The 27,419-nt window shown below is 43.1% G+C and overlaps 1 protein-coding gene across 1 annotated transcript in view; it reads left to right on the top strand.

Moving 5' to 3' along the window:
• The window catches only part of AK9 (adenylate kinase 9), a 138,346-nt gene that overhangs the window by 89,705 nt on the left and 21,222 nt on the right, over positions 1 to 27,419 (top strand). Inside the window, exons 29-33 of the mRNA XM_056125450.1 lie at positions 5,134 to 5,337; positions 5,722 to 5,940; positions 9,866 to 10,079; positions 17,661 to 17,862; positions 22,088 to 22,234. Coding sequence (XP_055981425.1) covers positions 5,134 to 5,337; positions 5,722 to 5,940; positions 9,866 to 10,079; positions 17,661 to 17,862; positions 22,088 to 22,234 — 986 coding nt within the window. The remainder of the gene's footprint in view (positions 1 to 5,133; positions 5,338 to 5,721; positions 5,941 to 9,865; positions 10,080 to 17,660; positions 17,863 to 22,087; positions 22,235 to 27,419) is intronic.

The raw sequence follows: 27,419 nt of genomic DNA, 5'->3' as shown, positions 1-27,419 counted from the left end.
AAGACAAGCCAAGAGGGTAGCCAGAGCATCCAGGAAGCCAGAGGTTATCCCCAGGTGAACCACTTATAGTAGAGAGGATGCCACAGACAGCACCTAAATGAGGTTCAAAATTGGATTCAGGCACCAGGGTTAGACCTCACTATGACAGTCAAGGGACGTCCTAATCGATAAACCCAGGATATAAGTACAAAGGGAATTTTGGGAGAGAACAGCAAGCAAAAAGGTACAAGGGATATACAGGTTAGAGATGGACAATGAAAGCAAAATAGTTTAAAGAATGTCTCAAAATGCAAAACTAGAAAACGCCTTCCTCCCCAGTGCAGTAAGGGGCTCTACTGTCTCAGTAGCGCAGACATTTGTGTGAGAACGGGTCTCAGAACTCTGACAAGCCTTCTACTTCTCTCACTTTACATTTGGGTCTCTCACTCTTCCCTAGCTGATAAGCATTCTGACTATAATCTCCATCACACTCAGCACAAATACCCTTTGACCGAAATGAAGACGTCCCATACTAGTAGGAAGTTTGAGTACAGCTTATCCAAGAAAAAAAATTCCACTTTTATGTCTCTGATACCATGAATTTTTCTTATTTTCTGTTTTCCTGTTTTGTCTTCACCCCTTCCAGCCTTCTCTCTGGGATTGTTTTTCACTTGACAGTTTGTGTAGGTATATCTCTCTGTGGGTTGCAGCAGATCTCCAGGTCCTGGTAAGAAACTATTTCTTTTGTTCTCTTCCTCATCACTCTGCTCTCTGTTTCTTCTCTCTTTTCCTCCACTTTTTACAGTAACCTGAGTCACTTTCTACAGTGATCTGATACATTCCACATATTGTCCTCTTTAGTTTTCCCTGCTGTCTGATTGATTATGTGCTATGAGGTCAACCCATTGGAATGAAAAATCAGATCAGACTGTGTATACAATAAGGGTATGGTTGATTGTAGGATGACCAATCAGATTGCGTATACTCTTATAAGGCTTTGCAAGATAAGCCATCAGAAGTCTGGCCTCCTCATTTCCTTTCCTCCTCATTTCCTTTCTGCCTCATTTCCTCTACAAACTCAGTGGCCCATATGAAGAGCAAGGATTCCAAACAAATTCCCAGGATTCTCACCAAAAGGGAGGACTTCAGTTGAAATAAAGAACATTTTTAGGGAGGATATATAGTGAGTATAGGAAGAATCATTTTGTAGGGTTCATTTCTATGCAAACTGAACTGATATTTAAAGTCTCTATTCAGGATCATTTAGTCCCAATACCTTTTCTTAGTTTTCAATAATCACTAATTCTTGTTTCTTTTTTTTTTGTGTGGTTTTTATTTTTTTTTTATTTTATTTTTTTTTTATTTATTGAATCACCTTGGGAAAGGTTACAAAGCTTTCAGGTTTAGGTCTTAGTCATGCAAATATCAAACACATTTCCCTTTACCAATACTTTTTTTTTTACCATGAAGAACCCCAATAAAACCCCACCCCCCACCCCTCCCCGTCCCTGTGGGGCAGATGAATTCTAGTTAACACTCTATCTGCTTTGATTAGATTCATTGTTTCAATAAAAGATTCACCACTATTATTTAGAGTTTACCCCCCCCCAAATCAGACATGCTGAAAAAGCATTGTGATGTGATTTGCTTTCTACAGCTGGGTTCAAGAATTAAATGTTGGTTTTGGATTTCTGCTATTTTACTTATTGACCCTGGAAGTATTTATACTGAAAGTCAGATAGTTAAGAAATTGGTTTCTGTGCTCTGGAGTCGTGGTCGTGCTGGAGAGCCGCTAGTGGGGGGCAACTGGTGGCCTCGGTAGGGCGTGAAGGGCGGACCGAAACGCCCCCTTCCCATGAGGTTTTAGTCGCCCCCACTCCCCCGGCTCATACCTGCTGTCCACAAGGCTCCCATGCGGCCGCCATCTTTCTTTCCAGAGAGGAGAAGGCGACTGGGGCAACACCCTTTCCCCTCCGGACAGACATGATGGCCTGGATTAACGCATAGTCCTTTCACTTTTCTGCTCCAAGCTGCCGGGTTCTGCATTAAGTCCCTGTGCTTCTGGGGCTGCGGCCGTGCTGGAGAGCCGCTCGCGGGGGGCAACTGGTGACCTCGGTAGGGCGTGAAGGACGGACCGGAACGCCCCCCTTCCCATGAGGTTTTAGTCGCCCCCACACCCCCGGCTCATACCTGCTGTCCACAAGGCTCCCATGTGGCCACCACCTTTCTTTCCAGAGGGAGGAGGGCGGAAGGGACCAACACCCTTTCCCCTCCAGGCAGACATGATGGCCTGGATTAACGCATAGTCCTTTCACTTTTCTGCTCCAAGCTTCTGGGTTCTGCATTAAGTCCTTGTGCTTCTGGGGCTGTGGCCGTGCTGGAGAGCCGTTCGTGGGGGTAACTGGTGACCTCGGTAGGGCGTGAGGGATGGACCGGAACGCCCCCCTTCCCATGAGGTTTTAGTTGCCCCCACACCCCCGGCTCATACCTGCTGTCCACAAGGCTCCCATGCGGCCGCCATCCTTCTTTCCAGAGAAGAGAGGGCGAATGGGGCAACACCCTTTCCCCTCTGGCAGACTTGATGGCCTGGATTAACGCATAGTCCGTTCACTTTTCTGCTCCAAGCTGCTGGGTTCTGCATTAAGTCCTTGTGCTTCTGGGGCTGTGGCCGTGCTGGAGAGCCGCTCGTGGGGGGCAACTGGTGGCCTCGGTAGGGCGTGAAGGACGGACCAGAACGCCCCCTTTCCCATGAGGTTTTAGTCGCCCCCACACCCCCGGCTCATACCTGCTGTCCACAAGGCTCCCATGTGGCCGCCACCTTTCTTTCCAGAGGGAGGAGGGTGGAAGGGACCAACACCCTTTCCCCTCCGGGCAGACATGATGGCCTGGATTAACGCATAGTCCTTTCACTTTTCTGCTCCGAGCTGCTGGGTTCTGCATTAAGTCCTTGTGCTTCTGGGGCTGTGGCCGTGCTGTAGAGCCGCTCGTGGGGGGCAACTGGTGGCCTCGGTAGGGCGTGAAGGACGGACCGGAACGCCCCCCTTCCCATGAGGTTTTAGTCGCCCCCACATCCCCGGCTCATACCTGCTGTCCACAAGGCTCCCATGTGGCCGCCACCTTTCTTTCCAGAGGGAGGAGGGCGGAAGGGACCAACACCCTTTCCCCTCTGGCAGACTTGATGGCCTGGATTAACACATAACCCGTTCACTTTTCTGCTCCAAGCTGCTGGGTTATGCATTAAGTACTTGTGTTTCTGGGGCTGTGGCCGTGCTCAAAGCTTAACTATGATTTTCAGAGAGAAACGTTAGGTGGTTTACTTCCCATGGATCACTTTGTATATAGAGAGATGTCGCGCGGCCGCGTAAGCGGCCGCACAGTTTTGAGAAAAAGTCCTAGTTCCCGCATACTCGAGCTGTGCTTGTAGAGGTTTCTGGTCACCAGGGTTCCATCTGGGGGAGGCGGGATGCGGTACCTACCCCATCTGGGACTTCCCCATGATCTCGGCTCTTTTTGGAACCTTTGTTTTTTTTTTTTTTTCCTTCGGGATCTGTGGATCCCGCCCTCCATGTAGTCCTTCTCTTCGGCTAAATGCTGTCAAGATGGCGCTGGGGGGCGGGCTGTGGGCGTGACTTCCGGAATCTGAGGTTACCTGGGAGGTGTAGTCCCGGCATTTTTGAGGAAAAGTCCTAGGTCCCGCATACTCGAGCTGTGCTTGTAGAGGTTTCTGGTCACCGGGGTTCCATCTGGGGGAGGCGGGATGCGGTACCTACCCCATCTGGGACTTCCCGATGATCTCGGCTCTTTTTGGAACCTGTGTTTTTTTTTTTTTTCCTTCGGGATCTGTGGATCCCGCCCTCCATGTAGTCCTTCTCTTCGGCTAAATGCTGTCAAGATGGCGCTGGGGGGCGGGCTAATTCTTGTTTCTTTAGTGCATATTTATAGTCATCCTAAAGCCTATACTGTTCTGTAAGTATAGAGCTTTATGCATAGTGATACTAGTGGCTATTGTAGCATATAATAGTGAACATTGCAAGCATACTTGCTTCTCTTATGATTTTGCACACATTAACTTAATGCCCTCAGCAATCTTGTTGTGATTGTTAAGTAAATGTTCACGATCATCCTGTTGTTTGTTGATTGCCTCGAATAGGCACCAGTAACGTCTCCTTCGTCCTAGCCCTGAGATTCTAAAAAGTGCCACATTCAAGGCTCTTTCAGGGTTAGGAGAATGATACCCATCATTGTTACTGGTATTTGGCATATTGGGTACCCCACGGGAGTTTGCCAGACTCTGCCATGTGGGCAGGTTACATTCGGTAGCCTGCCAAGTTGTCCAAAGCAAGAATGAGATAATAAGATATTGTGCGGCCGCATACACATTCACGGCCGCGTGCTTCCAGGAGCTGAGTTTTATAGTCTCTGGGTCTTGGCTGTTGATGGGATTACACTGCACCGGGGGGGGGGGGGGGGGGGCAGTTGGTGGGTGTGACCCCCTGCCTACTGGAAGATGGAGGATCTGACATCAGGTAAATGTTATTGTGCCTATTTTACACATAAGAAAACTGATGTTCCAGCTAACATAGCTAATACATTTTATACTCTAAATTGCATTAAACATTGGTACTGAAAACCATAAAAAATGTAATATCCTGACAATCATAGACTATCATTTAATATTTATTCACTAACCATTCATTGTTTTGTCTGTTTTTGAGATCACTATAGAGGTAGAGTGAGTCTAGAAGATATGGTGAGTCTAAAAGGTATTAAATGTTCATGTAACATATATTTATATACTTACTATAAAATGTTTTGATGCAAAATGCAGGTATTTAAAAATATTCTAGATGACTACTTAACAGTGTCACTCATTTCATGGTTTTATAGGGGCCACACCCCATAGACCTGGAAGGGAGGCAATGCAGCCAGGGGTCTCTTGGCAATGTTCATAGCAGGCCTGAGGGGGTCAGCTGCAGTACTAAAGGTTCAGCAGTGTTGGAAACCATGAGGACTATATCCAACGGCACTCAGAGACCATGTGGTTGACGGAGATAAAACTATAATATGTTAAATTTTGCTTTACCACTGCAAGACATATAAATGCCCCCATCTCATAGTTTATATCTGTAGTAAAAGGAATATTTTTTCCCCTAGCTTGGTAGAGACGATGATGAAACAACTGAGGAAGAGCCAGACGATGATGATGATATTGACAATATCCTGGAAGATGAGTTTCCAAAAGATGAGGAAGATTTAAATGAAGAAGAAGAAGAACAGGAAGCTGATGCGATTGATCGCCTGAGAACTGAAATAGGAGAAAAATTTGAGCTAGATATGGGTAATATGCAAACGATACAGGTTAGTACTTTGCTGTGACTTTCCATAATTCAAAAAGTAACATTTGAGAATTCTTTTAAAAGCATTATAGTATATACCCTGATTAACCTCTTTTTTTTTAAACATCACAGAAGAAATCTCTTTCTTAGGGTTATAGTCCCCCTTTGTCAGCACAACTTACAACTGTGAAAACGATTTACTAACATGAGGGCAACATGACAACAGCATAGGAATAAATATTTATATGCCAGCACACAGTCCCTCAGAAGTGGAAAGTATTTGTTCTCTAGACTGAGATAGTTTGAAGTAGTCTAAGGTAGTCAACAGCAGTGTCGATGTGCTGTGACAAAAAACTATTGTTATCTTTTCCCACTGAAATGAATTTATTTAATTTTTCTTCATCAGGAAGAATTTGAGAAGCTCCTGATACCAGTAATTCCCATTAATGGATCCCGGAAAATCCACATTGTTGAATATACCTTAAATACAAAATTGAAACCACTGGTAGAAAATCGGGCAAGCATTTTTGAGAAATGTTATCCAATATCACCAGCCCTTGCTCAGAAAATGATCAATTTTACCTACAAGCATATCAGTTCTTTTGGCTATTGGGACCCTGTGAAGGTAAGATCAGCAAATATATCTGAAAGTCAGGTTGCTTTTATAAAAGCACATCAAAGGCTGGAAAGAGAGTATAGGGGTTAAGGCCTTGGGTGGGGCTGATCCCAGTTTGATATCTGACACCTCAAGTGGTCATTCCTGATCTCAGAGCCAGCTGTAAACACTCAGCACAGTTGAGTGTGACCCCAAAACAACATCAACAAAAGTTCTTCAAAGGAAGGAACCAAGAATAGCCTGGTATTAGAACATCTGCTTTGCCGGCTTGAGAATGGGCATTGGAGCCTTGTTGCATGCGCGTGTGCATACACACGCGCTCGCACGTGCGGGCACACACACACACACACACACACACACACACACCACACACAAACACGCATGCTGAATGAAATTCCTGCAGCTCTGCTGTTCATGAACGCAAGCACCAAAACAAAGAGCGTGGTCTCCAGCACAACCTAGTGTCTGTGACCACCACAGTTAAAGCATGTAACCCCCAGCAAGCACTGTAACTCATGTGCATCCCTTGGTAAGTACACACCTAAAGTCTACAGGTGCACAACTTCCAACAAGCACCACTCACTGTCAAGTGCATGTGACACAGTCACTGCAGTATCAAAAACACCAACTAGGAGGAACTGGGAAGGGGTAGAAAAAGTGTGTCTCAGAAGACTATGATCATTTCAAAACTTGTAAATTTGTATCATACTGGGGGGAGAGCAGGGGAGGCTGCCAGTGTACAGGGGTTGCATCCAATAAAGCTTGGGAGACTATGCAATTGCCAGGAATTGAACCTGTGGTTCCTACATACAAGGCAAGCATCTTAACCTCGATGCTATCTCTCTGCCCCTGAAGATGTGTATTTTTATGCAATGTGTGCAAAAATATTTCATTCCAATGGAGTTCACTGGCTTCAAATATTGTATGGTTTTCAACAAATCATTAGAGAATAGTCTGTACTAAGAATATGTCCATCACAGTTCTAGTCAGGGGGAATTGAGTAGTGAATGACACAGATTGGATGTCTTTTGTCATGGAGTTTATAGTGTATTGGGTTGGGAGGGACGATCAGCAATCAGTAAACAAACAAACACATTCTTATCAGGTAATAGAAACTGCTATAGAGACAATGAAAGAATGTCTTATGATATCAACCTGCTCTCTAGGCAAGTGTACCTTCTTGTTTTCATTGGTGATACGAACACTATGACCTCTGGAACCAGATCACCTGAGTTCAGAGCGACCATTCACTAGCAGAATGGCCTTGAGCAAAATTCTTAATCTCACTGACATCTGCACAATGGGAATGAGAATACTCTGTAGGTTCTGGGATATTTTTGTGGTGATGAAGGTGCAGTCATGTATAATAATAGTTTTTTAAATATATATTTTAAATACCACATGGTTTCTTGAGTATCTCATTCCTACTTTGGACAAACTGGCAGACTACCGAATGTAGCCTGCCCACACGGCGGAGTCTGGCAAACTCCCCGTGGCGTACCCAATATGCCAAATACCAGTAACAATGATGGGTCTCATTCCCCTAAAGAGCCTTGAATATAATCTCAGGGCTAGGATGAAGGAGACTGGGGCCTGCTCGAGGCAATCGATGAATAACAGGATGATTTGTGATTTTTTGATTTTAAATACCACATGGTTTCTTGAGTACCACTAGAAGTGACCCCAAACATCACCAAGTGTGCCACATTCATAAAAATAATCGTTGTACAATTTCAGGGAAATTGGATTTTTGGAACATATCTAGTGAGCTTATTCTGTGCTAACTGTTGATGGTGTGACCAAAATAGGAATCCTAACACCCCTTGGTCACTGGATTCTACCATTTCCTTTGCCTAGCCACTTCCTGATTCTATGTGGCAGTCAGGAATAGTGTATTCTAGACAATCAGGTCTCAGTCCAGGAAATAATTTGTAAAAATTTTAACTGCAGGGGCTGGAGCTGTAGTAAAGCAGGTAGGGTTCTGACCTTGCACACAGCAGACCCAGGTTTGATCCGAAGCATCCCATATGGTCCCCTGAGCCCTCCAGAACAAATTCTTTTTTTTATTAAAAAATTATATTTTTTATAAAAGAAATGTACTTTACAAATCTAATAATAGTTTAATTTTAGGCATATAATATTTTAACAACAATCCCACCAAACAGTGTCAACTTTCCTCAACCAGTATTCCATATTCCCTCCCTGCAGAGCCAGGAGTAATCCCTGAGCACTGCTGGGTGTGGTCCAAGAACCACCCTCTTCCGCCAAAAATTAGAATCGCATACCTGACATTTCAATAATAACACCTGGTATTTTGGATCATTTTCCTCTTGTAACCTTATTTCATATTTTCAACTATTCCATCAGATGGGTAGAATGGATATTGAAATCCCAGTGTCTGAGAGAACGGAACTCCACTCAAGTGGAATGATCTGTCCCTTACTCTATGCTCAGGGACCATTCCTGACAGTACTTAGGGTTGGTGCCAAGACTACAACTGGGATCCATGTATGCAAAACAAATGCTTTAACCCCTATACTTTCTCTCCAGTCCTTAAATACTTTGTATTATATAATTTTGAATATTAACATTTGATTATGATTATTTTTCTTATTCTGTAAGATTTTCTTATTTTACAAAATTTTTAAAAATATAATTGAGTGACTCCTTCACTGTTGGTGGGAATGCCGACTGGTTCAGCCCTTCTGGAAAACAGTATGGGTGATTCTCAAAAAACTAGAAATTGAGCTCCCATTTGACCCAGCAATACCACTCCTGGGAATATACCCCAGAGAGGCAAAAAAGTATAGCCGAAGTGACATCTGCAATTGTCTGTTTATTGCAGCACCCTTTACAATAGCCAGAATCTGGAAAAAACCTGAGTGCCCGAGAGCAGATGACTGGTTGAAGAAACTCTGGCACATTTACACAATGGAATACTATGTAGCTGTTAGAAAAGACGAAGTCATGAAGTTTACATACAAGTGGTACTACATGGAAAGTATCATGTTAAGCGAAATGACTCAGAAAGAAAGGGATAGACATAGAAAGATTGCATTCATCTGGGGAACATAAAGTAACAAAACAGGAAACTAACACCCAAGTATGGCAGAGATTAGTACCAGGAATTTTACTCAATGACCCGGAGGACAACCACACATGTTAGGGAAAGGGGGAGCTCAGAAAGAGAAGGGAACACCAAATAAAGGGTGTTGGGAGGATCCGCCCTTGATGGGAGAGCATGCTGAGGGTAGACTGTCGACCAAGCATGATTGCCACTCAATGCCTCTTTTGCCGACCATGGCACTCAAAAGGAGAGAGAGGGAAATGCCCTGCCACGGAGGCAGGATGGGATAGGGGCTGGGGGGGGAGGGGATGCTGGGATCCAAGGTGGTGGGAAATGCGCACTGGTGGAGGGATGGGTGTTTGATCATTATATAATCGAAACCCAAGCACAAAAATGTGTAAGTCTACAACTGTACCTCATGGTGCCTCACTATAAAAAAATAAATAAATAAATAAATAAATATATAATTGAGTGAGCTCAATGAGACCACATGAGTGCAGAGACAGGAGTAACCCCTAAGCACAGGTGAGTGTGTCCCAAAACACAAAAACAAAAAAAATAAAAATATTCTTTATATGAAAATATATATATATATATATATATAATTGAGGGCTGGAGCAATAGCACAGTGGGTAGGGTGTTTGCCTTGCACACGGTCGACCCGGGTTCAATTCCCAGCATCCCATATGGTCCCCTGAGCACCGCCAGGGGTAATTCCTGAGTGCAGAGCCAGGAGTAACCCCTGTGCATCGCCGGGTGTGACCCAAAAAAGGAAAATATATATATATATATATATATATATATAAAATTGGAAGGGAAGTGCAAGAAATATTGAAGTTAACAAATGCAGTTGTGTGTTTTTTGCAGCTAAGTGAAGGAGATACAATCAAGCCCGTTGAAAGATTAGAGAATCCCCTGTATCCTGTAATCCATCGTCAGTATATTTATTTTTTATCTAACAAGAAAAATAAAGAAAAATTTATGAAGAACCCAATCAAGTATATCCGCCAACCTGAGCCTAAGCCTACTATGCCCATCAGGATTGCAATTGTGGGGCCTCCAAAATCTGGGAAAACTACAGGTAAGGAGGTGTCTACCTTGAGTTGGTGGGAAAGTTTTGGGAAGGGCTGAAAAGAAGGGCACTGGGGTGCTGGGGGATCAACGTAGGTACACCGGCAATGGATGTCGTGTTGGAATTATGTGCGTGAGAAAACATCATTAACAATATTTTAAATCACAGAACCTCAATCAAGAAAAAAATAATAATTTTAAATTTTAAAAGAATTTTTAAAAATCACGATCATGATCATCCTGTTGTTCGTTGATTGCCTCCAGCAGGTACCAGTAACGTCTCCTTCGTCCTAGCCCTGAGATTCTAAAAGTGCCACATTCAAGGCTCTTTCAGGGTTAGGAGAATGAGATCCATCATTGTTACTGGTATTTGGCATATTGGGTACGCCATGGGGAGTTTGCCAGACTCTGCCATGTGGGCAGGTTACATTCAGTAGCCTGCCAAGTTGTCCAAAGCAAGAATGAGATAATAAGATGTCGCACAGCTGCAAATGTGGCTGTGCGCTTCCAGGAACTGGGTTTTATAGTTTCTGGATCTGGGTGGAGGATGCTCAGCCCCTATCTGAGCAGTCTTGGAGATCTCAGCCCCCGGACCCGCATGCCTTTGTTCCTCTGCCGGTACCTTCATGCGTGTGGAGAGTGGTCTCAGCATGTTGTGGCTGGTTCCGGAGGTCTTCGGCCGCTGGGGTTCTGCTTGGGGCGGGAAGGGAAACTCGACCCGCCCCCTTCCAAGGGGCCCCAGCGAGGACAGCCGGGCGCAGGGGCAGGAGACTCTGTCTTTACTATTTTTAAAAATAGTTAAAAAAAAAAAGTATTTGCCTTTATTATCCATAGCAAAACCCCTGAACTAGTGCCACCACTCCATCACTCCTGGAAGCAACTATCCAAAATGACTGAAAGAAAGAGATTGGGCCAGAGCTATAGTACAGGGGATAGAACACTTGCTTTGCCAACCTGGGTTCAATCCCCAGTACCCCATATGGTTCCCTGAGCCTGCCAGGAGTGATCTCTAAACACAAAGTTGGGAGTTAGCCCTGACCTCAGGGTGTGGTCCCAAAACAAACAAAAACCAAAAGAAAAAAATTAAAACAAACAAAAGAGGTAAAAAGCCTACGTGGGATAATGACTAAAGAGAAAGCATTCAATAATATCACCTGCTCCAAAAATTCCAGAGACAACTGGTTTTAGAGAAGCATTTTAAAGAATTAAAAACTCAGGAGATAGTTCTTGAAGCTTTGAAATTTTTTCCAGTGCAAGGGGGAAAAAAAGACAATTAAGCCTGCCCAATGTATTTTTAATGTCTTTATTTTGAGGGGTGGCCCATATCCAGAGATGTTCAGGTGCTACTCCTGGTTGGATGCACAAGATCAGACCTGGTTTCTTTTCCTTTTCTTTTCTTCTTATTTTTTTTTAAATTTTTTGTTTTGTTTTGTTTGGGGGCCACACTCCACAGTGCTCAGGGACAACTCCTGGCTGGGCTCCGTGAGAGGGTGGAAAGGGCATAAGTGGTGCCAGGTATCAAACCTGGATCTGCTATATACAAAGCAAATTCCCTACCCAGTTTACTAGCATTGACTCCCCCAGTTTCTTTTTTTTTTCAGTGTCATTTTTTTTAAAAAAGAAATTTTTTTAAAAGATTAAAAAAACAACTTTTAAAATACATTTTATATAATCAAAAGATATTAAAAAATACAAATTATTTTAGATTAGCACAACTTGATATCAAAACTTAAAGAAAATATAGGAAATTGTGAGTGAATATCACTTTTAAATGTAACCAGGGGACTATTAAGATTATACTGGAATAAAAGTAATATTTAAAATTATATTTTTTATAAATACAACCTATTGCGTTGTGAGTTAAAAAAATAAAAATCTATTCTCTTCATCTTTGTGGAGGTAAATTTTGTATAAATTTGGACTTTGGAGGTAGTGGTTACTTTAAGCAAACAATCCAACAATAGCTTGATTGTTGTATTTCAACATCGTGTGATAATCATGTGAACACTCCATAGCTATGAAAATAAACTGGAAAGATATGAGTGATATTTAAAAGAATAATTATAAGACTCAATGACTGCATAGAAAATAAACGGAAAAGGTCAAAGATTAACTTGCCACCAAAAGGGGAACTTCATGTTCCAGTTTTTCAGAAGAAAGCTTTGTTTTGCTTATTAAAACTCCTTAATAATTAAACTCAAAAGTTCCTTAGCTGTCACATTTTAAATGTTCACAGAAATGTTTTCCAAAGGAAGATTATTGGTATTTCAATAAAATCCCACCAGCATAGTTGAGAAGAAGAGAGCATAGAGAGAACAGGTTTGTCTTTGTGAGAAGTTTTTCTATAAACCTAAATGTGCTCTTGAATAATAAATTATTTTAAACATTTTTAAAAAAATTTTTTAAACTAAAATCCACCACCACCACAAACGGCTTGAAAATACAAACAGCCTGATGTCTCATTTCTTTGTTGAAACACAAGTTAATTTTTATAAGATGTTACACTGTAAAAGCATCGGGCCAGTCCATGGCTTTCCTATACACAAACAGTGAGAGAGAAGAAAGCAACATGAAAAAAACAATCCCGTTCACAATTGTGCCCCAGAAAATCAAGTACCTAGGAATCAGCTTAACTAAGGAAGTAAAGGACCTGTACAAAGAAAACTACAAAACGCTACTTCAGGAAATAAAAGAGGACATGAGGAAATGGAAAGATATCCCCTGCTCATGGGTCGGGAGACTTAACATTGTCAAAATGGCAATACTACCGAAAGCATTGTATAAATTCAATGCAATCCCTATAAGGATACCCATGACATTCTTCAAAGAAATGGAGCAAACACTCCTGAAATTTATATGGAACAATAAGCCCCCACGAATAGCTAAAGCAATTCTTGGGAAAAAGAAAATGGGAGGAATCAACCTCCCTAACTTCAAACTGTACTACAAAGCAGTAATAATTAAAACAGCATGGTACTGGAACAAAGGCAGAACTGCAGACCAATGGAACAGGGTTGAATACACTGACATCTCCCCTCAATCATATGATCATCTAATCTTTGATAAAGGTGCAAGTAATGTGAAGTGGAGTAAGGAAAGCCTCTTTAATAAATTGTGTTGGCATCACTGGATGGCTACATGCAAAAAAATGGGCTCAGAACTCTGCCTAACACCATGTACAAAAGTAAGATCAAAATGGATTAAAGACCTCAACATCAGACCAGAAACCATAAGGTACATTGAAGATAAAGTTGGCAAAACCCTCCATGACATTGAAGCTAATGGTATCTTCAAAGATGCCACGCCACTGGCCGAGCAAGTGAAAACAGAGATAGATAAATGGGACTATCTTAAACTAAGAAGCTTCTGAACCTCCAAAGAAACAGTGACCAAAATACAAAGACAGTCTACAGAATGGGAAAGGATATTCACCAAACACACATCTGACAAGGGGTTGATATCCAGGATATACACAATACTGGTTAAACTCCACAAGAAGAAAACATCCAACCCCATCCAAAAATGGAGCAATGAAATGAACAGAAACTTTCTCAAAGAAGAAATCCGAATGGCAAAAAAGCACATGAGAAAATGCTCTACATCATTAATCATCAGGGAGATTCAGATCAAAACCACAATGAGATACCATCTCACACCTCAGAGACTGGCCCACATTCAAAAGAACAAAAGCAACCGATGCTGGCGTGGATGTGGCGAGAAAGGGACACTCCTTCACTGTTGGTGGGAATGTCGACTGGTTCAGCCCTTCTGGAAAACAGTATGGACGATTCTCAAAAAATTAGAAACTGAGCTCCCATTTGACCCAGCAATACCACTCCTGGGAATATATCCCAGAGAGGCAAAAATGTATAGTCGAAGTGACATCTGCACTTGTTTGTTCATTGCAGCACTCTTTACAATAGCCAGAAACTGGAAGAAACCTGAATGCCCAAGAACAGATGACTGGTTAAAGAAACTTTGGTACATCTACACAATGGAGTGCTATGTAGCTGTTAGAAAAGATGAAGTCATGAAATTTACATACAAGTGGTACAATATGGAAAGTATCATGCTAAGCGAAATGAGTCAGAAAGAGAGGGATAGACATAGAAAGATTGCATTCATCTGGGGGATATAAAGTAACAAAGTATGAGATTAATACCCAAGAATAGCTGAGATCAGCACCAGGAGGATTACTCCATAACTTAGAGGCCAGCCGGGTATCCTAGAGGAAAGGGCAGTTCAGATAGAGAAGGGAGCACCAAATAAAGGATGTTTGGAGGATCCTCTCAGGAGGGGAGATGCATGTCGAAAGTAGACTATGGACTGAACATGTTTGTCACTCAATGCCTCTTTTGCAGACCACAACACCCAAACGGAGAGAGAGAACACAGGGGATTGCCCTGCCACAGAGACAGGGGGGATGGGGGGATGGGGGTGGGGGGATATTATCCATGGTGGTGGAAAATGGGCACTGGTGGAGGGATGGGTATCTGATCATTGTATAATCGAAACCCAAGCACAAAGAATTGTAAATCTACAACTGTAAAAAAATAAAATAAAATAAAGGAAAAAAATTTAAAAAAAAAAAAAGCATCGGGCCAGAGCAATAGTACAGTGGGTAGGGTGCTTGCCTTGTACGCAGCCGAGCTGGGTTCATTTTCTGACATCCCATGTGGTCCTTAGAGACCCACCGGGAGTGATCTCTGACACAGAGCTAGGAAAAAGCCCTGAGCATCACCAGGTGTGGCCCCAAAACAAAAACAAAAAACAAAACAAAAAATGTCTGATCCAGATCTCTGTGGCAAAGATCAAGGGCTATTTGCTTTTCAGGGAGCTGCTTCCTGGGTTGGGGGTGGGGAGTAGGAGTGTCCTCACTGCACTGGGTTACCTGATAGAGTAAGTAGGTTTCCTTGCTGTGTCCACTCAGGATAAGTGCCACAATGTAGCACACCCATATCTACTACTTACTGGGAGCCATGGTGGAAGTTGGTCTGGCTTTGTTAGCCAGTGGCAATAAGGACCCTGGATAAATCATTCCACTTGAGTGGAGTTCCATTCTCTCAAACACTGGGATTTCAATATCCATTCTACCCATCTGATGGAATAGTTAAAAATATGAAATAAAGTCACAAGAGGAAAATTATCCATAATACCAGGTATTATTATTAAAATGCCAGGTATGCTACTCTAATTTTTGGAGGAAGAGGGTGGTTCTTGGACCATACCCAGCAGTGCTCAGGGATTACTCCTGGCTCTGCACTGGTGGAGGGAAGTTGACACTGGTTAGTGGGATTGTTGTTAAAATATTATATGCCTAAAATTCAACTATTAATAACTTTGTAAAGCACAGTCCCTTTATAAAAAATATAAATTTTTAATTAAAAAAAAGAATCACTTCTTGTCTCACAAATTTAAAAAAAAAATCACTTCTGGAGGACCATATGGAATGCTGCGGATCAATTCTGGGTCTGCTGTGTGCAAGGCCAGAACCCTACCTGCTTTACTATAGCTCCAGCCCCTGCGGTTATAATTTTTACAAATTGTTTCCTGGACCAGGACCTGATTGTATAGAACATACTACCATATAGAATCAGGGGGCTGGAGTGATAGCACAGCAGGTAGGGCGTTTGCCTTGCACCCAGCCAGCCTGGCCAAACCGGGTTCGATTCCTCCGCCCCTCTCGGAGAGTCTGGCAAGCTACCCGTGACATATTCAATATGCCAAAACACAGTAACAAGTGTCACAATGGAGACATTACTGGGCCTGCTCGAGCAAATCAGTGAACAACGGGAGGACAGTGACAGTGACAGTGATAGAATCAGGAAGTGGCTAGGGAAAGTAAATGGTAGAATCCAGTGACCAAGGAATGTTAAGATTTCTATTTTGGACACATCATCAACTATTAGCACACATAGTATTATAGTAGCACTGTAGTACTGTCCTCCCATTGTTCATCGATTTGCTCAAGCAGGCACCAGTAATGTCTCCATTGTGAGACTAGTATTATAGTATTATCGTATTATAGTATTAGAACAAATAAGATGCCTTATAGAGCTCTTGAAAATCTGGCTCTTTCTGTTGGGAAAATAAAAGCAATTTTTTTGACTTCCATTGTTCATAGCAGCTTTATTTTTTAAAAAACTTTTTTTATTGAATCACTGTGGGGTAGATCCTTACAAAGCTATTGATTTAGTTATTTAAAAATTGTATAACTGAAACCCAAGCACAAAAATTTATAAGTCTATAAGTGTACTTCATGGTGTTTCACTAATAAAAAAAATGATAAAAAAATAAAATAAAATAAGTTAGAAGGAAAAAAAATTAAAAAAAATAAAAATAGACCATAGAGTGGTGAATCCTACCTATACACATGTAGAAGTGTTCAACTTTACCAGTGAACATTGAATAAGTTAATTACATTGATTTGAGGGTGGGAATTAGGGCTGGAGATTTAGCTCAGTGGAATAAATGCTTGATCTGCAGGTCTGAATTTCATCTCCACACCTCTGATCTGAACAGCTGTAGTATAGAATGGGAGCAGCTTCTGAGCCTGACCTGGAGTGGGGGAAAAAATCAAAGCAAAAACAAAACTAAAATAAAACTAACAAGGGAGAAATAAATGTTTTAAAACCCTACAGAATTTACCGATTAAATCCATCAGACCATACCTGAAGTGCCACTGAGACTTTGACAGTGTTAATTCAGTAAATGACCTAATTTTTTGGCTTCCATTGTTCATAGTAGCTTTATTTTTTAAAAAACATTTTTTTATTGAATCACTGTGGGATAGATCCTTACAAAGCTGTTCTCTCTCTCTCTCTCTCTCTCTCTCTCTCTCTCTCTCTCTCTCTCTCTGTGTGTGTGTGTGTTTCCACATTTGGGCATTGTGGTTTGCAATATTGATACTGAAAGATTACCAAGAATATTCTTTACCTACTCTTAACCCTCAGATCTTGTCCAGCATGAGAATTTCCAGCTATTATTGTCATACAGGTCTCTTCTCTATCTTACCTGCCCTCAGCCCCACATACACTTGTGGTTAGATCCAACCGTTGACCAGTCCTCCTAACCTCTGTTTTTCCTGGCCATGGATATTAGTCTTCTACTACATATTTTTCGATAGCACAGCGGGTAGAGCGTTCGCCTTACAAGTGGCCAACATGGCCGACCCGAGTTCGATTCCTCCGCCCCTCTCGGAGAGCCTGGCAAGCTACCGAGAGTATTCGATATGCCAAACACAGTAACAACAAAGTCTCCAATGGAGACGTTACTGGGCCCTCTCGAGCAAATCGACGATCAATGGGAGGGCCTTTACCTTTACCTTACCTTTACATATTTTTTTATATACTACAAATGAATGCAGTCATTCTATATCCATCCCTCTTCTTCTGACTCATTTCACTCAGCATGATACTATCTATGCCCATCCATTTATAAGCAAATTTCATGATTTCTAAATGTACTAATTTTAATTCCCAACATTTCTTTCAAGAATGCAAAATGTAGGCACTCTTAACCAAAAATTACACCTCAGGTTAACTGGTAAATTGATGAAATACAATAAGATTAAGGTTTGGGTGTTTTCCAGTTGCCCGAGCTTTTGCAAAGGAGTACGGTTTAAAGAGTTTGTCCATGGGAGATGCTCTGCGGTACATAATACACCACCAACCCGAAACAGAGCTGGCTCTTGTGATTAAGTGGCATCTTTATAAAGGAGAGACAGTACCAGATGAGTTAGCTATTCAAGCCCTAGAAGTATGTCTGATGGAAAGTATCTGCAACACTGCAGGGTAAGTAGACTGGGTGGGATGAGGTGGGGAGAATGGAATCTCTCAAAAAATTCTTCTCTAGCACATGAAACACTTCAGCTTATTAAGAGCTCTTGTGAAAGGTGTGATCTACTTCTCAAAGGCACCTCTGTAGTTCTATATTTCAATTTCGTGTCAGGCTAAAACTTTGCTTTGGCACTCATTTGCCAAAATGCCAAGTAGACCTCTTCCCCAGGGACCCCTGAACTACCCCCACAACCCTGCTTCCCCGCAGTTCCCCACCCACTCCCGCTTCCATAGTTTCCTGTCTCTGATGTGACTTTTGATACTCAGTGTCTCCTGTACCCACGAAGTGACGAGAAAGAGTGCCTCCTAGTCCCTCGGATGGTACTGGTACACTGGAAATGGTCCCTGCTGGGCCCTTCCCATGAAGCTGCTTTTGGATGTGGGAGCGTCAGGCTTGAATTCACTCTTCAGTTTCCACTCCTCTCCTCCACTGCTCAGCCTGAAGTACAGCCACACTGAGCGGAATAGACCAGTGAAACCTATGCCCTAATCAGGGGGCACTGACTGTGGTCCCCCGTTGACTCAAGATTTTTTTGTATGTGTGTTTGATTGGTTTATGTTTGTTTGAGGGATAGGGTACCTAGCAGTTTTCTGAGCCTACTCCTGGCTCTGTGCTCAGGGATCACTCCTGGAGGTGCTCAGGACCATGTGTGATGCCAGGAATTGAGCCCAGGCTGACCACATGCAAGACAAGCACCTTATCTGTTATTCTATCTCTTTAACACTATATATATATACATACAACGATCAAACACCTTTCCCTTCACCAGTACTCATTTTTCACCACCCAAAACCCCAATATACCCCCTCCCACCCCTCCCAATGCCTGTGAGGCAGATGATTTCTACTTAACTCTTCTCTACATTGATTACATTCATTCCGACAAAAGATGCACCATTATTGTTTAGAATTTCCCGATAGCGGCCATGTGATTTTGGATTTCTGCAAAGAGCCAGATAACTACGAGATTGGTTTCTGTGCGTCTGGTGCTATGGCCCATGAGACTGCAGTTGCCCCTTCACCGCTGGCTCATACCTGGTTTTCCTATAAGCTCTGAAGAGGCAGCCACCTTGCTGCTGGGGGGGGGGGGAGGGGGGGAATGTGGAAGGGAGCAACACCCTTTCCCTCTCAGGGAGGCATGGTGCCGTAATTTAATGCATGGTCCATTCACTTTTCTGCCACAAGCTGCCAGGCTCTGGATTAAGTCCTTTTGCCTCTGGAGCCATGGTCGTGCCGGAGAGCCATTCATGGGGGGCAACTCGTGACCTCAGTAGGGTGTGAAGGATGAGCCGGTACCGTCCCCCTTCCCATGAGACTGCAGTTGCCCATCACAGCCGGCTCATACCTGGCTTTCCAATAAGCTCTGAGGCAGCACCTTGCTGCTGGGGGGGGGGGGGGGGGGCGGAGAGGCGGGGCTGTGGAAGGCGGAAGGGAGCAACACCCTTTCCCTTATTTGGAGGGTTTTTGAAGGGAAGGAGGAAGAGAAAAGTGGGAGAGAGTGGAGAGTAAGAGAGAGAGAGAGAGTAACACGCTTAAGAGAGAATGCGGGCTTCTCTAAGAGTGAAGAGAGCCCCTACACACATCCCAGCTTTAGATAGAAAAGCATAAAAGTACACATCTCAAGAGAGGAGATGCAGGTGACACATGTGTTCAGGCACCACATGTGCTTGGCCACAGGGGCACAAGCAGTACATGGGCTTGGGCAGCATATGTGTCAATCCTAGTAATATTTTTTTGTTTTAGCCTCTCTGCTTTTCCTTGTCACTGTCCCTAATTAAATTCTTAGAAAGTTCTCCTCATTTCAGTTCTGAGGAAACAGATTCTAGTATATTACATTTTTTTTTCTTTCAGGAAAGGTCTAGGGACTGATGATAACTGAGTTTCTTCTTCCCTGATACACAGCTTTGCCAATGAGTGATCTCCATGTAGACAACCTTGACTGTGCCAAGAAGGTGAAATTTCATCTTCATACCAGACTTGGGACTGCCATTCCCCCTGAGTGCCCTATATGGATCTACCCTCCAAGAGACAAAATCTATGGCTGTTAGACTTCCTGATCTTTTTATTTATTTGTTTGTTTGTTTATTTATTTATTTATTTTTCCAGCATCTCTCACTCTCAGGACACTTTTAAAACAGGAGACATTGATGGAGATCATCCAAGAGAGGGCATCTGGAATCAAACTGCCTCCAAACCATTCTTTGATAAACAATTCAAGTCCTAGGAACCTGTTATGTGAGGCAGGCAGGGGTGGGTGAGGCCTGCAGGAACCAGCATGTCCCAGCTTGCTCCCACGATGGAATGAGTTCCTTGGCTTTGAGAACTGTGTCTCCCAGAATTTGCAGAATGCCTCTATTTCTCTCCCTCAGTTTGGCAGGAACTCTTTAATTATCTTAAACTGTTGGGTTAATTTAAATTAATCCCCATCCTAGGGGCCACAGAGATGGCTCAATAGCCAATGCATACACTCAGCATGCAGGAGACCTGGTTGGATCCTGGTATTATACGGTTCCCCAACAGAAGGGACAGAAGAAAACTGAGTACAGAGTTGTGATTAGCCTCCAGACAACTGAGGTGTGGCCCCAAAACCTATTAATCAGTTCTCCAGCCCTTCTTCTTAGAGACCTGATGAGGCCTGATGAAATGATTCCTACCACCATAGCACTGAATTCGCCTCAACCACTCCCCTTCCACACTCCCAACCTCTTAAGAGAACTTTCAATCAAAGCAAGCATAAAGTATAACTTTACCCATATATGCTAAATCTCTTCTTTAGATTCTATTTATTCTTCCAGGCCTTGTTGTAATTGTTTCACATACCTAATCTACAATTCTTAGGAGTTAAGTATCATTTCCCATGGGCCAGAGAGACAGTACAGTCAGTGTCAGTAAGGCACTTGCCTTGCACACACCCATCTGAGGTTCAATCCCTGGCACCACACAGAGTGTCCGGAGCATTGCCAAGAATGATCCCTGAACACAGAGCAAGGAGTAAGCTCTGAGCACAGCTGGGTGTGGTCGAACACCCACCCACCCCCAGCCCCAGCAGTCAAACAAACAAAAAGCAAGAAAACGAATATACAAAACAATTTTGAGTCACAAGAGACTATTGTCAGTACCCTGGACTCAACATCAGGATCTTAGGTGTGGCCCAAAACTACCCCTTACAAAGAAAGAAAGAAAGAAAGAAAGAAAGAAAGAAAGAAAGAAAGAAGGAAGGAAGGAAGGAAGGAAGGAAGGAAAGAAAGAAAGAAAGAAAGAAAGAAAGAAAGAAAGAAAGAAGAAGAAAACTACAAACTTCACACACACATGCACACACACACACACACACACACACACACACAGAGTTTCCCTTTATTTACTGAAAACTGAAAGTCAGAGATACTTTCAATCAAGTCAACTTTGAAATCCAAATCTGAAACTGTCCTCATCCAGTGCATCATGCTTAGAAGTAGAGCAATTAAATGACCTAATGAGCGATAGCACAGCGGGTAGGGCGTCTGCCTTGCACGCAGCCAACATGGCCGACCCGAGTTCGATTCCTCCGCCCCTCTCGGAGAGCCCGGCAAGCTACCGAGAGTATTCGATATGCCAGACACAGTAACAACAAAGTCTCCAATGGAGACGTTACTGGGCCCGCTCGAGCAAATCGACGATCAACGGGAGGGCCTTTACTTTACTTTACTTAATGCTCAAGATATTAATGCTTATTTTTTCTTGAATTCTACCAAAACACAAATACACAATGAAGAAAAGTGTATGTACACATATTGCCCTTCTGTGATTCATGGATTGAAAGAGGTTAGGGCTAAAGACACAGTTCAATAGGGTGAGTGAATGGATTTAATCCTCAGCACTGCATAGTAACACAAGTACTTCTTGAAGTGACCCCCAAGCACAGAGATGGGAGTAAGCCCCTAAACACCATAACTGTGACCTAACACCCACACAATATATACACATATATTATGTACATATACATATATCTATACATATTTACATATATACATACATATATAAAGAGGGTGAGATGTGAGATGTGAAGAAGGAAAATTCCATTATATAAGGAGGAACATGGGACTAATCCTAGAGAAATACATTAATTCTGTAAGAAAATAGGGGCTGCATAAAAGGTAAGAAATCTGGAGTTTTTTAATTCTCCCATTTTTTTCCCTATTAGTGTTGTTATTGATGGGTACCCTGTCACTAAACATCAAGTGAATATCTTGGAAGCCAGGTCAATCATCCCCATGGTCATTTTTGAGCTGGAAGTGCCCCTTAAGGAAATTTTTAAAAGATTGGTGCTGCTGAAAAAAAAGGAGCCAAGGTAATGTATATGATGAAAATGCTGATAAAGGAATAAACTTTAACCCAGAGCAGAGCAGGTTAACTGGATGATCCTCCAAGGCAAGTACTCCTTGCGGGTGGTGGGAGATAGGGGGATGCAATGTGTTGAGGCAACAAGTGAGCATCAGAACGCCTGCATCTGATTGACTAACTCCACTTTTGCTAAATAGGCTCACTGGTTTAAAAATTTATTTTTTAAAAATCTGTTCCAGGGAGTATGGTGCCGCCAGCAGGTCAATCTTTACCTGTGAGGTGAGTGCATCAGAAGCCTGATGGCGTGTTCAGACTTCCAGATACCCCAAAATTACTGTAGTGCCATTGGCCAGACCCCAAAAACTTGGAGCAAAGTTTACCAAGAAAGTAAACAGCCAAAAGTTAGGTATGTGGGAGACACACTCACAAACCACCTCCAGCTCAGCTATATAATTGGAAGCATGGCCTCTCTTGTTCCTAATCAAACTGCTTAACGGCCATAATCTCAGACTCAGAAACAAATCTCAAAACCCAAATGCTTTTGGCAGAAATGCATCCAGACCCCGCAGTAGGTTACTGTTGCCAGGCCACCCCAGTGGGGAAAGGGCGCTGTCCCTCCACCTGCTCCCCTTTGGTGGCTCAATGGCCACCATCCGCCAGAGGCCATTGGACAGTCAGGTTTGGGCGCGCAGTGACGAGACACGTGGGACCTCACGGGATGGGGGTGGAGCTGGCCCTTTCCTCCCCACCCCAACGAGACCCTAAGTCACCGCCAATGAACAGCTTCACTGGCTCCTGATCAAGCCACTTAATGGCCATGATCCCAGAGACTCAAAAACAAATCTCAGACCCAACAGCTTTTGGCAGAAATGCATCCGGTCCCTGCAATAGGTTACCAACGCTGGGCCACCCGCCTGCTCCCCTAGGCGGTTCGGCGGCTGCCATCTTCCAGAGGCCATTGGACAGTCAGGTTTGGGCCCGCAGTGATGAGACACGCAGGGCTTCATGGGATGGAGGTGGAGCCACCCCTTACCTCCCTGTCCCAACAAGACCCTGAATCGCTGCTCACTAATGACCTCTCTGGCTTCTGATCAAGCTGCTTAACGACCATGATCCCAGAGACTCAGGAACAAATCATATGTTAGTGTTGTTATTGATGGGTACCCTGTCACTAAACATCAAGTGAATATCTTTGAAGCCAGGTCAATCATCCCCATAGTCATTTTTGAGCTGGAAGTGCCCCTAAAGGAAATTTTTAAAAGATTGGTGCTGCTGAAAAAAAGGAGCCAAGGTAATGTATAGGATGAAAATGCTGATTAAGGAATAAACTTTAACCCAGACCCCAAGTCGCCGACCACTGAGCTGCCAAGGGGGAGCAGGCGGAAGAACAGCACCCTTCCCCCCCTGGGGTGGCCCAGCGACAGTAACCAGCAATATCATATGTTATTCATAACCTGCAATAGAAAACAAATTGTTTACTGTTGCCTTTTCGGCAGATTTGAGTGTGGGGGTAAAATTCCAAATAATAATGGTGGGTCTTATGTCAAAATATTGAATGTAATCAAAGTAGAGAGAGAGTAATGTGGAAATCATCTGCCTCACAGGTAGGGGGAGGGTTAGGATGGGGGTATACTGGGGTTTTTGGTGGTGGAGAATGGGCACTGGTGAAGGTATGGGTGTTTCATTGTATGACCGAGACTTAAACCCAAAAGCTTTGTAACTGCTCTCACAGTGATTCAATAAATAAAATTATCACTATCACTATTACTATCACCCCGGTATTCTTCAATTCGCTTGAGCAGGCCCAGCAATGTCTCCATTTGTCTCTGTCACATGCAAGTGTAGCCCGTTGACATATTGGGGGCTCCTTCATGGTCAGGGGAATGAGGACCATTCATTATTACTGTTTTTGACATATTGAGTACTCCACGGGTAGCTTGTCAGACTCTGCCATGCGGGCGGGATACTCTCGGTAGCTTGCCAGGCTCTCCAGGACGGATGGAGGCTTTTGGGGCAGCCCCTAATCACCTTTACCGGTGTTCCTAGTCAGGCATATTGACAGGTATGATACTCTCAGTAGCCTGCCGGGATCTCTGAGAGTGAGAACTAGAGAATAAAAGGGCGCGGCCAAGCTTCCAGGAGCTTGGTTTTATAGTCTCTGATGGCCGTTAATGGGTTTACACAGCAGTTGGTGGGTGTAACTGTCTAGCTACTGGAAGGTGGGGGAGCTTGTTGGAGGAGGACCAGTCCTGAACCGAGCAGGCTTGGAGATCTCAGCCCCAGGTCCCGTACACCTGGGTTCCTCTGCTGGTTCCTCGTCCAAGCGTGTGGAGAGTGGTCTCAGTATGGCTTTGGCTGGGTCCCGGAGGTCTTCAGCTGTCAGGGTTCTGCTCGGGGTGGATAGGGATACTCAACCCACCCTCCTCCGGGTTGAGTTTTAAATAAAATATTTTAAATAAAATTATAAAAAATGAAAGAAAAAGTAAGGTGGAGTTCATACCCAATTCAATCAGCCTAATCAGAGGCTGAATAAATAGCGGTACTCCTACATTTAAAAAACAAAAATCTGTTCCAGACAGCTTAAAAAATATTATCTTTATTTAATTACCATGAGATACATAGTTATTAGGTTGTTTATAATTTTCAGTTATACAATGTTCTAATACCTGTGCCTTCATCATTGTACATTTCCTGCCACCAGTGTTCCTAGGATTCCAGACATTTTAGAACCTGTGGGAACCTTTCAGGGAAGGCTCCTTGTACTGGTTTCCATCTTTTCATTTTGATTTAAGATACATAAGAGAAAGAAATTGGGCTTCTAAAAAAATAATGGGCCTGAGTGATAGTTCAGTAGGTACTCTGTTTGCCTTGTATGCAGCTGACCTGGGTTCAATTTCCAACACCCCATTTATCAATCCCCACCATGAGTAATCCCTGAGTGCAGAGCCAGAATTAAGTCCCCACAGTCCCCCTTTATTTTTGTAGACTGGTTATAGAGGAAGATATATAGTTGGGTTTTTTTTTTTCAATTCAGTCAGAATTAAACCCCGATCACTGCTGGGTGTGGTCCAATTTTTGTTTGTTTGTTTTTATTAGTGAGACATCATGAGGTACAGTTGTAGACTTACAAATTTTTGTGCTTGGGTTTCAATTATACAATGATCAAATACCCATCCATCCACCAGTGCCCATTTCCCACCACCACGGATCCCAGTATCCCTCCCACCCCCCATCCCCCCAGCCCACCCTGCCTCTGTGGCAGAGAATTTCCTTTTGTTCTCTCTCTCTTATTGGGTGTCGTGGTTTGCAAAAGAGGCAATGGGTGACAATCATGTTTGGTCTATAGTCTACTTTCAGCATGCTTCTCCCATCCTGGGAGGATCCTCCCAACACCCTTTATTTGGTTTTCCCTTCTCTATATGACATCCCTTTTCCCCTAGCATGTGAGGCTGGCCTCAAGCCATGGAGTAATATTCCTGGTACTAATCTCGGCCATTCTTGGGTGTTAGTCTCCTATTTTGTTACTTTATGTTCCCCAGATGAATGCAATCTTTCTATGTCTATCCCTTTCTTTCTGAGTCATTTCGCTTAACATGATACTTTCCATGTAGTACCACTTGTATGTAAACTTCATGACTTCGTCTTTTCTGACAGCTACATAGTACTCCATTGTGTAAATGTACCAAAGTTTCTTTAACCAGGCATCTGTTCTCGGGCACTCAGGTTTTTTCCAGATTCTGGCTATTGTAAAGAGTGCTGCAATGAACAAACAAGTGCAGATGTCACTTCGACATACTTTTTGCTCCTCTGGGGTATATTCCCAAGAGTGGTATTGCTGGGTCAAATGGGAGCTCAATTTCTAATTTTTGGAGAAACATCCATACTGTTTTCCAAAAGGGCTGAACCAGTCGGCATTCCCACCAACAGTGAAGGAGTATTCCTTTCTCGCCACATCCGCACCAGCACCGGTTGCTTTTGTTCTTGTGGATATGGGTCAGTCTCTGTGGTGTGAAATGATATCTCATTGTGGTTTTGATCTGCATCTCCCTGATGATTAATGATGTCAAGCATTTTCTCATGTACCTTTTAGCCATTCGGATTTCTTCTTTGAGAAAGTTTCTGTTCATTTCATCTCCCCATTTTGTGATGGGGTTGGATTTTTTTTTCCTGTGGAGTTCAACCAGTACTTTGTATATCCTTGATATCAACCCTTTGTCGGATGTGTATTTGGAGAATATTCTTTCCCATTCTGTAGACTGTCTTTGTATTTTGGTCACTGTTTCTTTGGAGGTGCAAAAGCTTCTTAGTTTAATATAGTCCCATTTGTCTATCTCTGTTTTCACTGGCTTGGCCAGCGGTGTGACATCTTTGAAGACACCATTAAGTTCTATGTCATGGAGGGTTTTGCCAACTTTTTCCTCAATGTACCTTATGGAATCCGGTCTGATGTTGAGGTCTTTAATCCACTTTGATCTTGCTTTTGTACATGGTGTTAGGCAGAGATCTGAGCCCACTTTTTTGCATGTAGCCATCCAGTTTTGCCAGCACAATTTGTTAAAGAGGCTTTACTTGCTCCACTTCACTTTTCTTGCCCCTTTTTCGAAGATTAGATGGTCGTATGCTTGGGGGGAGATGTCAGTATATTCAACCCTGTTCCATTGGTCTACAGCTCTGCCTTTCTTCCAGTACCATGCTGTTTTAATTATTATTGCTTTGTAGTAGAGTTTGAAGTTAGGGAGGTTGATTCCTCCCATTTTCTTTTCCCAAGAATTGCTTTAGCTATTCGTGGGGGGTTATTGTTCCATATGAATTTCAGGAGTGTTTGCTCCATTTCTTTGAAGAATGTCATGGGTATTCCAATAGAGATCGCATTGAGTTTGTACAGTGCTTTGGGACGTACTGCCATTTTGACAATGTTAATTCTCCCAATCCATGAACAGGGGATATTTTTACATTTCCTCGTGTCCTCTTTTTTTTCCTGTAGTAGCCTTTTATAGTTTTCTTTTCCTTCGTTAAGCTGATTCCTAGGTACTTGATTTTCTGGGGCACAATTGTGAACGGGATTGTTTTCTTCATGTCACTTTCTTCTCTCACTATTTGCACATTGGAAAGCCATGGACTTTTGGGTATTGATTTTATAGCCTGCAACGTTACTATACAAGCCTATTGTTTCTAGGAGTTTCTTGGTAGAG

The sequence above is a fragment of the Sorex fumeus genome, unplaced genomic scaffold (assembly GCF_029834395.1).
Source record: "Sorex fumeus unplaced genomic scaffold, SorFum_2.1 ptg000054l, whole genome shotgun sequence".
Taxonomy (NCBI): Eukaryota; Metazoa; Chordata; class Mammalia; order Eulipotyphla; family Soricidae; genus Sorex; species Sorex fumeus.
Note: the sequence above shows the minus strand (reverse complement) of the source record. Positions and strands in the feature narration are given on the sequence as shown.